This window comes from Ovis aries, chromosome 3 (assembly GCF_016772045.2).
Source record: "Ovis aries strain OAR_USU_Benz2616 breed Rambouillet chromosome 3, ARS-UI_Ramb_v3.0, whole genome shotgun sequence".
NCBI classification, from domain to species: domain Eukaryota; kingdom Metazoa; phylum Chordata; class Mammalia; order Artiodactyla; family Bovidae; genus Ovis; species Ovis aries.
This window is the reverse complement of record NC_056056.1, coordinates 209576281-209588743: the sequence shown is the minus strand read 5'-3', so window position 1 is coordinate 209588743 and position 12463 is coordinate 209576281. Positions and strand designations below refer to the sequence as shown.

Genomic DNA, 12463 nt, shown 5'->3' with positions numbered 1-12463 from the left:
GGAAGTTACGACTAGTAGGGGCGGAAGTAGCTTCTGCCCGCGGGACGGGGTAGACCTTTCTGGGTTGTGACGCCACCGCGGAAGTGAAGGCAAGTTCTGCTAAGGAAAGGGGCCGAACCTTCAGAACAGCGGTCTCGGCTTCCGGAAGGGACTTCTGGGGAAGTGGGAGGGTGGGAACGCGACAGGTTCATGAATGATGCATCAAGGTAGGAGGGGCGGTATGGATTCTTTAAAGACCGGTCCTGGTTCCCTAACCGCAGGGGGCGATAGGCTGACTTAGGGAGTTATCATTCTTTTTTCTTGTGTACACTCAAGGATGTCTCAATGCTTTGAATATGCAGGAAAGGAAAAGAATGTGTCAGTAGTTTTCTGAGATCCCTCAGGGCCAAAGAGTAATAACTTCTCCCGACCGTCAGAATCCTATCCTTGCCTGACCACACCCCTTACTCCCTTTGCTTTGGTCTCTAAGTTCCTGTGGAACATCTCCTATCTCCTACCTGTGCGGCTTTACTTTTAAATACAACGATCACCTCTCACTGGTACTTATTGTCTGTTGTCCTTCCACCGGAATATCGTCCCCACGAGGGCAAGCACTCTGAATTGTTCACTGCTGTGTCCTCGGAGCCTGGCACTTTATAAGCGGTTGGTAAACGTTTGTTGCATCAGTGGACAATTCATGTGAACTCTCTCTGGACGCCTTCCTTGGTTGTTCCAACCTGTAAGGGTCCCACGTTCACCAAATTTGAACAGCATTTAGTCCCTGCTTTTTAAAATTATTATATATATCTCATCCCCTGGAGAAGGGCACTGGCAACCCATTCCAGTATTCTTGCATGGAGAATCTCATGGACAGAAGAGCTTGGGAGGCTACAGTCCATGGGGTCACAAAGAATCTGACACGACTGAAGCGACTTAGTACACACACATATGTTTGTATGATATGCGTGTGTGTTAATCGCTCAGTAGTGTCTGACTCTGCGACTCCATGGATTGTAGCCCGCCAGGCTCCTCCGTCCTTGGGATTTTCTAGGCAAGAATACTGGAGTGAGTTGCCATTTCCTTATACAGGGGATCTTCACGACCTGGAGATCAAACCCCAGTCACCAGCATTACAGGTGGATTCCCTACCAGCTGACCCGGCTCCCTGGTGGGCTGTGAAGAGGTTAATCCAAGCAGGGAACCCCATTAGCAATCCTCTTATTGTCATTCAGCTTAGCTATTTCATTCATTCATGAACAAAATTTGTTGACTTTTATTGTGATTTATGGGGCTTCCCTGGTGGCTTAGCTGGTAAAGAATCTGCCTGCAATGCGGGTGACCTGGGTTGGGTTCTATCCCTGGGTCAGGAAGATCCCCTGGAGAAGGGAACTGCTACCGACTTGAGTATCCTGGCCTGGAGAATTCCATGGACTGTATATTCCATGGGGTCGCAAAGAGTCAGAAAGGACTGAGTGACTTTCACTTTCTATTTCTTTCATGTAACTTTTCAGCAAAATTGTCAGCAGCTCAGGAGAAACTGTCTCATACATGGTACCCTCCCACTACTTTGCTGAGCACACAGTAGATGCTAAATAAATACATGTTATTTGAGTAAATGAATGCTGCCACCAGGCTGCCCCAGATCTGAGCTGAATCCCTCTGGGCTCAGCTCTATTTTGAGTGAAACAGAATCAAAGTGCCTCCTATTAGCAGTAATAGTTCCTTGCCTAGAGATCAAAATAACCTATATAGGAATAACTATAACACCAAATTTTACAGATAATGAAACTAAGACTATAAAGACTTGTGATTTTTCCCAAGGTCACAGCAAGGAAGTAGCAAAAGACACCTAAAAATAAACATTTCAATTAAACATTTAAAGAGAAGGTAGGTATTTTTGGCTTGTAACTGTATCTTTTTAAAGGTGTCTCCTCGCTTAGAGGGAGACTCACAGACTTGGAAAACGGAACTCATGGTTGCCAGGGGAAGGGATAGTTAGGGACTTTAGGAAGGTCATGTACTCACTGCTATATTTAAAATGGATAACCAACAAAAACTTACTGTATAGCTCATGGAACTCTGCTCAATGTTATGTGCCAGCCTGCATGGGAGGGGGGTTTGAAGGAGAATGGATCCATGTATATGTATGGCTGAGTCCCTTCGCTGTTCACCTGAAACTATCACAACATTGTTAATCAGCCATACCCCAATACAAAATGTTGTTGGTGTTAAAAAAATTAATTTTTTTTTTAGAGTGCTCTCTTTATCACATTTTGGGACTCTGTAATCAGCCTGTGTTAACCCAGGAGCAACAGTTGGCAGAATAAGGGTCTGAAAGGTACAGATATGAACTGACCTAGTTGCTCTGTGGGTTAGAGATGGATGATTTGAGAAACTTTGACTTTGGGGGCTGAGATAGAAAAGCGGGAGCAAAATGGCAATAGTCACTGTAAGTCCTGGTTCTCCTGTTCTTTCCCTGTTTACAATAACTGGTACCCCTTTGGGCCTTTATGTCTCCAACTGTTAGCCCTGCTCTTCCTGCCCTTGGTATAAGAAGCAAGTTTTAAGTGCTTTGAACTCCTTAGAGAAAAGCTTTAGAGAGAGCAATGTGGGGCGTAGGGGGAGGAGGGCTGTTAATTTTAGCCTGGGGTTTTCCAGCTGGCACACTGTTTCCATCTTGAATCACTTCCACACCCTGAGCTCTGCCTGGGAGATCCCTCCTCCTGGGGGCTTCCCCACTCCCTGGTTTGGTCTGAGCCACAATGGTAAGCATTCCAGAAAAATGCTTAAGAGAAGTCTGGCTTAGTCATTTAATGAACAGTTCAGAAGGCAAAGGAAGCATAGAGATGAGAGATGCTGGTCCCGGTAGGTACTGATGTGTGGACTCCAAGAACCAAAGGGGTAGTATGGCCACTCTTTGTATTCTTGGTCTGTGACTGAGCAGTGACTCTCTGCCATTTGCAGCCCTCCAGGACCTTCCCAGGCCCCATAGTTTCAGTTTCAACTCTACGAGAAAGTTAGGATTCTTCTCCAGGGCCTCTTCCTGGTTAGCTTGATAATGGGATGTAGCTTGGGATCATTCCTTAAGACAGGAATCCCTGGTGGCTCAGATGGTAAAGAATCTGCCTGCAGTGCAGGAGAGCCAGGTTCCATCCCTGGGTCAGGAGGATCCTCAGGTTGGGAAGATCCCCTGGAGAAGGGAATGGCAACCCACTCCGTATTCTTGCCTGGAGAATTCCAAGGACAGAGGAGCCTGGCGGGCTATAGTCCATGGGGTTGCAAAGAGTCAGACACAACTGAGCCACTAACATTCCTTAAGACATCTGTCTCCTTTGTCCTTCCTCCACCATCTGACATTCTCTAAGGAAGGAGGGCATTTAGGGAGAAAGAACAGGTTAAGGATTTCCTGTTTCTTGCTGGTGTGTTTTAATTTATTTAAATTTAGAGGAACAGCAGTCTAATCAGGCAGTAATTAATTCACTGTTCATTAGGGGCCTTTATTTGTGCCTTCTGCATATGGATGAGCCTTGGGGTCACACTGTCCCTCTGAAGAGGAAGGTGGTAAGAGACAAGTGCTGTCCAGGCACTTCAGCTCTTCCCCTTTGGTGCCTCCTCTTCCCCCAACCTCAACCTAACAGGGACTAGATTCCTTAGGGGAAGGAAGAGAAAGGTCTCTCCCATCCTCCTTCTCCTCCCCACCCCCCCAACATTCCTTGAGTCCCTCCCTTGCTGCCCCAACCCATCCCAGCAGCATCTCTTCCTGCACTTCAGGTCCCATCCACCAGCTGCAGGCTGGAGTCTCTTCAGGTCCCACTGGATTGACTCTGAGCTCCCTTAGCAGTGTGTTTGCTTTGCGCCTCTGCTTTCAGTTGGTTCATCACTCCTTGGCCTGGCTCTGCTGCCTCTTTTTCTTAGGGAGTCTGACACCCTGAATCCACATACTGCTCTGATCCTGAGAAATACACTCCCTCCTCCCTGCGCTCACCGTTGTGTGCTGCGTAGACTCAGCCACACCTCACTGGTGTTACACAGTAAAGCTCGCCAACCCCTAAAACATGCACCTATGGCCACATAGACACTCCTGATTCTAGCTGCAAAAGTAAATACGCAAAGGCCAGCAGAGGCCAGGGCAGCCCCCACTTACCTGTGACTGTTTCCTCTCTTCCCTGGAGCTCTCCCATTTCCAGGGAGCAAGTGGGGCACAGATGGGGGTGGGGGGAGAAATGGGACCTGGATGTTACCATGGCAACAAAGCCTAGCAACAACTGAGAGGCTGCTGTGTGGGCTTTTGCAGGGCTGTTACAAGAGCCAAACCTAGAATTGGGGGCTCAGAGGTGACTGATCCCAGCTGGGCAGCCTGTGTTCCCTCCTTCAAATACACCCCTCGATGCCACCCCCACACCCCAGCAGTGCCTCTTCAAGAGGGCAGAACAGGAAAAGCTAATGAGAGTTAACCACAGGGCTTCTGGGGGACAGCTGTGGGTGGGGGCAGGTTAGGGAGCAAGGCTGAAAATAAAGCAAGCAGGGCAGCCAGCCTCTCTCCTGCTGCTCCCTCTCGTCTTGCTTCCATTGCTCCATTTTTTCTTCTCCTTTTGCCCTTCACCCTCCATCTGCCTTATCAGCTCTCCTCTTCCTTTTCTGGCTGGCGCCATCGCCTGAGCTGCTACAGAAGTGTCCCTTTGCTTTGGCCTCCTTGCTCATGGGTCTCTCTTGACCTTTGCTGGTAATTAACAGGCCACTCTTCCAGTTTGCTCCGGCTGCTGCTCGTCAGGTCTGCTCCCGTCTGTCTCTTCCTTCAGCTCCATCCCATATCAAAGCCCCCAAACCCCAACTCCAGGTCAGAGCAGGCCAGGTCACTTGGGTCTGGAGGGTCACCCCTCCATCCTCCTTTTCCTCCCTTTTGGCTGCCCATTGCCTTTCCTCCTTTCCTCGCTGCGGGGCTCATGAGGCAGAACCAGGGGACTCAGGTATCTTGCAAAGGCTTTATTTGAAAAATTTGAAACTTACATCCCACAAGAATTCAAGATTATCACCACAAGAAGAAAGAGATAATACAAAAATATATATCACAGCATAGGAGCCAGGTAAGACAGGAAAGAAGGAAGGAAGGTGGGAAAGCCATGAGAAGCTGGGACAAACCTGAGGGGTGGAGGGGACAAAAGGCAGGAGAGTTGGAGGAACCAAGGAGGGAGGGAGGGGCAGGTTGGGAGGCAGAGCTCCCGATGGCCTTAAACCAGCTGGCCCCGGTCCCTGGCAGCCTAGGTGGAATTAGGGAGGCCCTCAGGGGGACTGGAAAGTGGAGGACTTGATTGGGTGGGGGACGGTGGGGAGGAAAGGGGGCTCTGAGTTCCAGAGTGACACGCACAGACAGCCAGGACAGAAGAGACAGGACTTGGGAGGCAGGGGAGGGCAAATGGGGGCCCCTTTCTCCTGCAGTGCAGCAGGAGGCTCCCCAAAAGCCATCTCCCAGACAACAGAATTTAGCAGTGGGGCTGGGGAGGAGTTTTGGGGGCCTCATGACTCCCCATTTCCACAGGGGAGTCCTTAGAGTGGGGTGGGGGACATGGTAAAACCCACGACGTGGAGTGGGGTGGGACCGGGACAGATGGGGCCCAAAGAGTCCCCAGCTCATCTCCCACCCCCCTCCGGGGCAGCATGCAGGGGACATAGAAACTCCACCTGTGGGTGTTCACGAAGTGGAGTGTGAGCACGACATTTACAACATCACAACGAGGGGCCGGGAAATGCATATGAGAGGTACACCCACTGACCGCCGAGTGATGGGCCGAGCGCAGGACGAGGGAGGAGAGGAAGTGAAAATCGAGGAAGTGAAAAGTGTGAGACAAAAGGGAGGACACGAGGGATCCTCGGAGAGGGGATGTGGGTGGGGAGACTGGCTGTACAAGAGCGTGAGTGTGCGATGGCCTGAGAGGGGAGAGGTGAGTGTGCAAGGCTCATGTGAGTGTGCCAGGGTGGGGACGGGGGTGGGGGCCAGAAGCCACAGATAGGTGAGGCCCCCACCTCAAGGAGGGTGAGCAGCTGGGCTTGCCTGTGGGCCAGCGAGTGTTCCCAAGGTGTGAGCCCAGGCAGAGCCGCAGCGCCCACAGCCGCCGTGCCCTCAGCAGGATGGGGGCTATGCCGGGCCCTTGGCCCCCTGCCTGGAGGTGCCCCAACCTTGGGGGACATCACAGATTCACCAGGGGAATCCTAAGGGGAAAAGGGAAAGGGCACAGTCAAGAACCAAGGGGCAAGCCAGAATCAAGAGGGCAGTTCAAGAAATAAAAGGGATGGAGATTAAGGGGGCAAGGTGGAGTGAAATGGCAGCATGAAAACAGGACATAGATCTACAGGGAGACAGGTGGGGCCGCCCAGAGAGCAGAGATCCAGTCTCCTGAGGGTGGGCAAGTCTGCCTCCTCCCCACCCACCCGGTGAGGAGCACCCCACCCACTGCCACTGCCCTCCTCCCTGCCCTCTTCCCTGCCCTCACCGGTTCAGCTGGAAGGCTGGTGCCCCCTTGGGCTGGGGCATCCCGGGCCGGGGCCCCCCTCGGGGTTCCTCGTGGTCAGGGGTGGGGGTGGGCGAGTCTCCGAAGGCCCCCAGCACAGTGACCCCGGCTGGGGACAGGTCAGTCAGGGGCTGCTGGCTCTCCTCTTGCCTCAGGGCCCCTTGCTGCCCCGAGGGCCTGCGCCGTTTCTGACTGCGGTCCCAGCTGGCAACCCCGGAAGGAGAGAGGTTCTCATCCATTCGAGAAGTCCCCAGCTTGGGCCCCCTTGGACTCTGGTCACCCCCCAACCTCCCCCAGGCACCCAAAACATCTGACAGCAGAGAGACCAGCCTCTAACTGTTCCCTATGCCCCCGATCCTGAGACCCTGTCCACAAAACCACTTCCTGTCCCCACGCCCCCAGGGGGGCTTGGGAATCTAAATCACCCTCCCACATGGTGCAGAGCCACAGAATGAGCGACCCCTCTCATGGACACACAGAGTCCCCCCACAACTGCCCCTCCCCCACACACACCCAGAGAGCCATTTCTCTCCGCAGCAGGTGCCTGGCAGGTTTAGTTCTAGTTCAAAGTCAGCTAATGACCTGGACACCTGAGTCTAATGAGTCTTGCAGTAAAGTGTGAAGAACTTAGTGACCTGCTATTAAGTGCATGCGAAAAGCTGGGATTTTCTCCCTCTTCTCTTTAAGGCGGCCTTAAGAAGGGCCCTGCAGAATGACAAGAGATGGCCGCCCTAGCCCCCCAGCTTGTGCTCACAATGATCTCTCTACCTCTCCCACTCTCCTTGTATTTCCCCAGCAGGAACCTGAGCTCATTTCTCACAGCTTCCCCTGCCCAGATCCTTTCTATCTTTCCCCAAGGTCTTGCCTTAATCCACCACTTCCTATTCCACCCCCAGGAAAACTGCCACCCAGGCTCCTTCCAGCCAAACATTCATGGGGATGTCAGCATCCCCTTCCTGCTGGCTTACCAGAACTTGAAGATGATGCCGGTGGCCACGAGGACAATGATGATGGAGATGGTAATTGTGACGTAGAGCTGAGGGTCCACACCTGTTTGGGGACAGGGAAAAAGTCTTAGGGAAGCCTGGGGCCCGGGGAAGCCAAGCAGGGTTGGGGGCGGGGTTAGGCTGTAGGTTCAGGAAGCTTGAGCAGTGTTGCCATTGGAAGCCACATCATCCAACTCTTTTTCTGCTTCTTTAGAGCCTCCCTGCTTTATTTTTATCATCAGCTTTCTCCAGAGTTTTCAGCTCTTTCCCTCCCAAATCTTTTTTCTCCACTTCCCCAAATCTTCTGTATATATGGGATGAGAAGGAGTTCCAAGGTCAGAGAGAACCTCTCTCTCTCTGCACGGAAACTAGCGGGTGAAAATGTCCATCTCTGCCCTGGCCCCGCCCCCAAACCACTGGCCCTGTGTCTGCACCCTGAGTTAAGGAGTCATCCTAAAGGGCCTTCCTCTGGCCTGGACTATTCCCACTGTTTCCAGGGTCTGGCTCAAATGTCAATTCTTGGAAGGTCTCCTGATCCCCGGGCAGTAGTAGTCTCTCCCTTCTCTTTGCCTAAAAACATGCTGTGCACACCTCTATAAGAGCGTGTATTACTGTTGACTCATCCCTGAGGGTTTACGCATCTGTCTTCACCAGTGGACCTGAGCTCCTCCAGGGCTCAGACACATCTTCCTCTCAGCCTGCTGTGCCAGCCCAGGGCCCGGCACACTTGTGGAAGGAGCTGACACACACGACCCCTGTTGCTGCCCTGAGAGTCTTCAACCAGCGCCCTGTCCATATCCCTTCCCAGCCTCTCCCACTCACCTTCACCGCGGCCCCCGAACAGGAAGGGCCTCAGGGTGGCAGGTGCTTCTCCAAGGATGAGCCCATCTCCATCAGCCCGCATGGAGTCTGAGTTGGGATGTGGAGTAGCCAGCCCGTGGGGGGCTGCAAAACCATAGTCCAGGGGCAGAAATCCAGGATTGGCAGAGTTGGGGTCCCCCCCATCCTCTCGAGACACCGTAGGGCCCCACACAATAGCCCAAGGGTACTGGGATGAGGGTGGACCCTCCTCAAAGCCTGATGGGGTGGCCGGGGGCGCGGTGCCCGGCAGGACTTGCCGACGTGATCTCAGGACCCGAGGGGATCGGCTTGGTGGAGGTGCCCGCTCCCACACACACACGTGGCGTGGGGCCGAGGGTCCTCCCCGGGCACAGGGGGGCCGGGCTGGGGCTGGTGGGGCTCGAGGGGAGGTGGAGGAACCTTGAGCAGGCGGTGGGAGGGGCAGCAACAGCAGTGGCCAGAGAGAGAGGAGATGGGACAGCAGCAATGCAGGCCTGCGGGAAGGAAGAGCGAGCGATGAGTCCGAGGCCATCTTGGGCTGCCTCCTTCCTCTGTGCAGAAAGTGGCTGTGGGAAGACATGTCTCACTTCCCGTCTTCCAAGGGTCGAGCCCTCAGGATGGAAAGCCCTGGGTGGGTCTAGGAGGGAAAGGGCCAAAACCCCAGGGAACACGACCTCTAAACTCCCTCCAAACTTACCGCATCCTGGACTCCATGTCCAAGATCCTCAGCGGTGGCTCAGATTTTCAGCCTTTACTGGGGGAGAGAGGGGTTGTCACATTCCAGGCTTGCCCCGAGGACCTCCCCAGCTCATCCATCCTCCCCATTCACCTCCACCTCCCCTCCCAGCTGCAGCTCCCATCTATGCTGCCACCACTAAGGACTCTCAGTTGCCTAGCATTGTCCTGGGGAGGGGAGAGGAGACTCCCAGACCAGTCCCCTGTCTAGCCCCCAGTCCCTATCTGCAACTTCCCAGGTCCCTGTTACTTCCCTACCCCAGGGTCTACTCTCACTTCTCTGGCTTCCTTCCTTCTCACTTCCTCTGCCCACAGCTCCTAGCTTTTCTTGGATCTTAATTTAGAGCCAAGAACCTTGTGATTCCTTGAGCACCTACCGCAAGGGAGGGCGTCTGAGAGGGGGAGGGAAGAGGAGGAAGTCAATCAGATTGAGTGTGTGAACGTGTGGGGCTGCACAGAGGGGAGCATCCCAGACTGCCCACCCCACTTGTCCTCCGAGGCTTTTCTCTGAGGAGTGAATGGCCCCAGGAATCTGCATTTTCAGGAACAGAGGAAACGGAGATGGAGGGATGGAAGGAAAGAGACAAGAAAGGGAGAGGTGGGTGGGGGAAAACTACAGAATGTAATTTTTGCTCAGTGTTCAGTCATCCAAACGCATTGGTGCCCTCTGAGAAGAACTGGAGTTGGGGAGAAGCCGGACCCTCAAATGCCGCTTTCCGGGGTAAAGAGTCTGGGAGAATCATCGGGATGGAGGGTTCTGAAAGAGGAGGACACATTCTCAGAGTTGAGGGTGGCAGACCCAGGGGGGAGGCAGCAGGCTCCCCAGTGAATGAGGATGTGACATTCAGTGTCCTCTGGTTTCTGGGTCTAGATCTGGACATGAAGCGCTCTCAGAGAATAACAGGGAGTAAGGTGGGAGAGTTTGGGGAAGGGACTGGGAAAGTGGGCTGTGGATAGAGCTGTGAAGAGGTGATGGGCTGAGAGACGGAAGGCTGGTGAGGCATGAGAAAGGAGGAGAAAGGTGAAGAGGAAGACGGTGAGGGGGGCTGGTTCTTGAACTAATGGACTGGGGTGGGGGGCGCGCACAAAAGATGGACAGCTGTAGGATGCTGAGCATAAGAGGAAAGGTCAGGGAGGGAAACTGAGAGGGTTCCGGGGTCGTAGGAGCCTGGGAGAAGGAGCAAAGAAAGGTCCAGGCAGGACGGGAAGTGGAGACCGAGGAAGGAGAGGGGAGAAGAGGGACGGAGGAGACCAGGGATGGGGAGGAAGAAAGGGGGGAGGAAACGACAAGGTACCGAGGATAGAATGAGACAAGGAAGGGACTGGGGAACAGCAAAGATGGAGGAGTTGGAAATTGTTTCTTCCAACGTAAAGAGACACGGAGCTATGTCAGTAATGCCTAACGCGTCGGGAGCCGCGTTAGGCATTACTGACAGAGCAACGGAGAGAGGCAGGGAAGGGGGCCTGGTGGGAAGACTCGAGAGGAAGCCAGAAGAGAGCGAGGCTGCGGGGACCGAGGAAGGAGTGGAAGCCGGTGGAGCGGAGACGGGTTCCCAGGGACAGCTGTGGCCAGCTGACGCCGGGACCCACTCGTCTCTCCTGCCTGTGCATCCCCCCGCCCCAACCAACGTCAGCTCCAGTCCCCGGACCCCGCACCCCTTAGTCACCCCCTCCAGGAAGCCCGCAGTCGCCCGGCTGGCGCGCCACCCCCACCCTCCCCTCGCTCCTCACCGACCTGTTGTGCGCAGGAGACGAGCTGGGGGTGGGGCGGGAGTCTGGGGCTGGGGGAGCAGGGCCCATCCCCAGGGCGGCCGCGAGCCCACCCTTCCCGAAGGCCCGCGCTCCGTGGACCCCAATGGAAATCGATGAGTGGGGTGGGGGTGGGGGTGTGTGTGTGGAAACGAGGGCGAGGAGGTAGGCGAGGGGGTCCGTGGGAGGGAGCGCCGAGAGCAGAAAAGGAAGCCAAGGCAGGAGGATGCGAGGGGCCGAGCCAAAGGCGGGATGCAGGCAGCCGCCGGGACCGCTGCGCAGGAGGGCAGGACGGAGTCGGGACCCGCGGTGGGATGCGGAGCGCGGCGGGCGAGGCGAGCTTCTGGGCTGGAGGCTCGAGCCGGGCGGGGGGCCGCGTCGGGAGGGCAGGGGGCGAAGGGCGCGCAGTAGGGGAGGGGAGGGCCGGGCTCCCTCGGGTGGAGGTGTGGGGGGCCCTCTCGCTCACCTGCATGCCTGGCGCGGCGGCGCGACGGCTGCGGGCGCTCGGGGCTGCGCCGGCCTGGGGGGTCGCGGGAATGCGTGGGGCACGGGGCATGGTCGGGGGGTTCTGTGGGCAACGGGGTGCAGGAGAGGGTGGGGGGCTAGCGCCCGGGGCGCGGGGCGGCGGCGGCGGCGGCGGCGGGAGATGCTCGGCTCGGCTCGGCTGGGCTCGGCGCGGCAGCTCGGAGCGCGCGGTCCCCGCCTCTCCTCCTCCCCCCGCTCGGTTAACCCTCCCGCTGCCGCGCCTCGGAAGTCGCGCCCGGCCGCGTCCCAGATGGAGGATGGGAGAGGGCAGCCGAGGGTGAGCGACCGTCCGATTCCCCGGGTTCCGGGGGCGGGCTTCTCCACCCTCACCCCAACTCCGTGGACACCCGTGGTTGCCCCAGTGAGTTTCTGAGATTCTGAGTCACCCGAAGCTCTGGGTTCCTGACTCTGTTTCGCCTCTGCTGGGGGATGAGGTGGGATGAGGGTGGGAGTGATGTTCTCGCACCATCCTCGGATTATCACAACAGCTGGATCCCCTGATTCCATTCTGGCCCAGCTGCAGTGTATCTTGCCCAGAGCAACCCAAACGATCTTTCAGATAAGTGGACCGAGTTGCATTACTCAGCTTTTCTAGGACTCAGAGTATCCCAGCTCCTTCCTGTGCCTTAGGAGGCCCCGCATAACCTGGCCCCCTAGGGAGCTCCCCGTTCGATCTTCATGTCCTAGCCACACTGGACTTGATCTATGTTCCTAGAATCAGAGGAGGTGAACTTGCCTCAGGGCCTTGGCACTTGCTGTTCCCACTGCCTTGACCGTTTTCCCCTGGCTTCTCTCAGTGATTCACTCATTTCATTAAAATTTCCCTTAGTTCCTATGTCACCCCCTCTAGGAGGCCTTCCCTAACCCCTCTAGCTAAATGGGCTTCCCCAGCCCCTAATCTCACCCTGTAACCTTCCTGTGTCTTTCAGGTTACCCTATTTTATTTGGGTTTTGAGCGGACACCATGTGCTTCTAGTTTCCTTTCATTCTCACTGGCTTTTCCTTCTCTGTCTTCTGCTCGACCTCTAAATGTTAGCGCTTCCTAGGGCTTAGTCCTTGGCCCCCTTCTCGTTCCACATTCTCTGTCCAGTGATGTCATCCAGTCCCAGGGCTTAAATACTATGTAAATGTCAGCGAGTCCTA

General features: G+C 55.3%; 1 protein-coding gene across 2 annotated transcripts; it reads right to left on the bottom strand.

Moving 5' to 3' along the window:
- Positions 1 to 4947: 4947 nt before the first annotated feature.
- Positions 4948 to 11480, bottom strand: PIANP (PILR alpha associated neural protein). Of its 2 annotated transcripts, none has more exons than XM_027967943.3 (6): positions 11262 to 11480; positions 9009 to 9065; positions 8294 to 8877; positions 7454 to 7535; positions 6468 to 6689; positions 4948 to 6186 (listed from the first exon to the last, which is right to left on the bottom strand). In XM_027967943.3, the coding sequence occupies exons 2-6, from the start codon at positions 9023 to 9025 to the stop codon at positions 6165 to 6167; spliced, it is 927 nt and encodes a 308-aa protein (XP_027823744.1). In that variant the 5' UTR covers positions 9026 to 9065; positions 11262 to 11480; the 3' UTR covers positions 4948 to 6164. The 2 variants fall into 2 exon arrangements, with proteins under 2 accessions (XP_027823744.1, XP_027823745.1); XM_027967944.3 differs by having other exon boundaries at positions 8294 to 8805.
- Between the last annotated feature and the right edge of the window lie 983 nt (positions 11481 to 12463).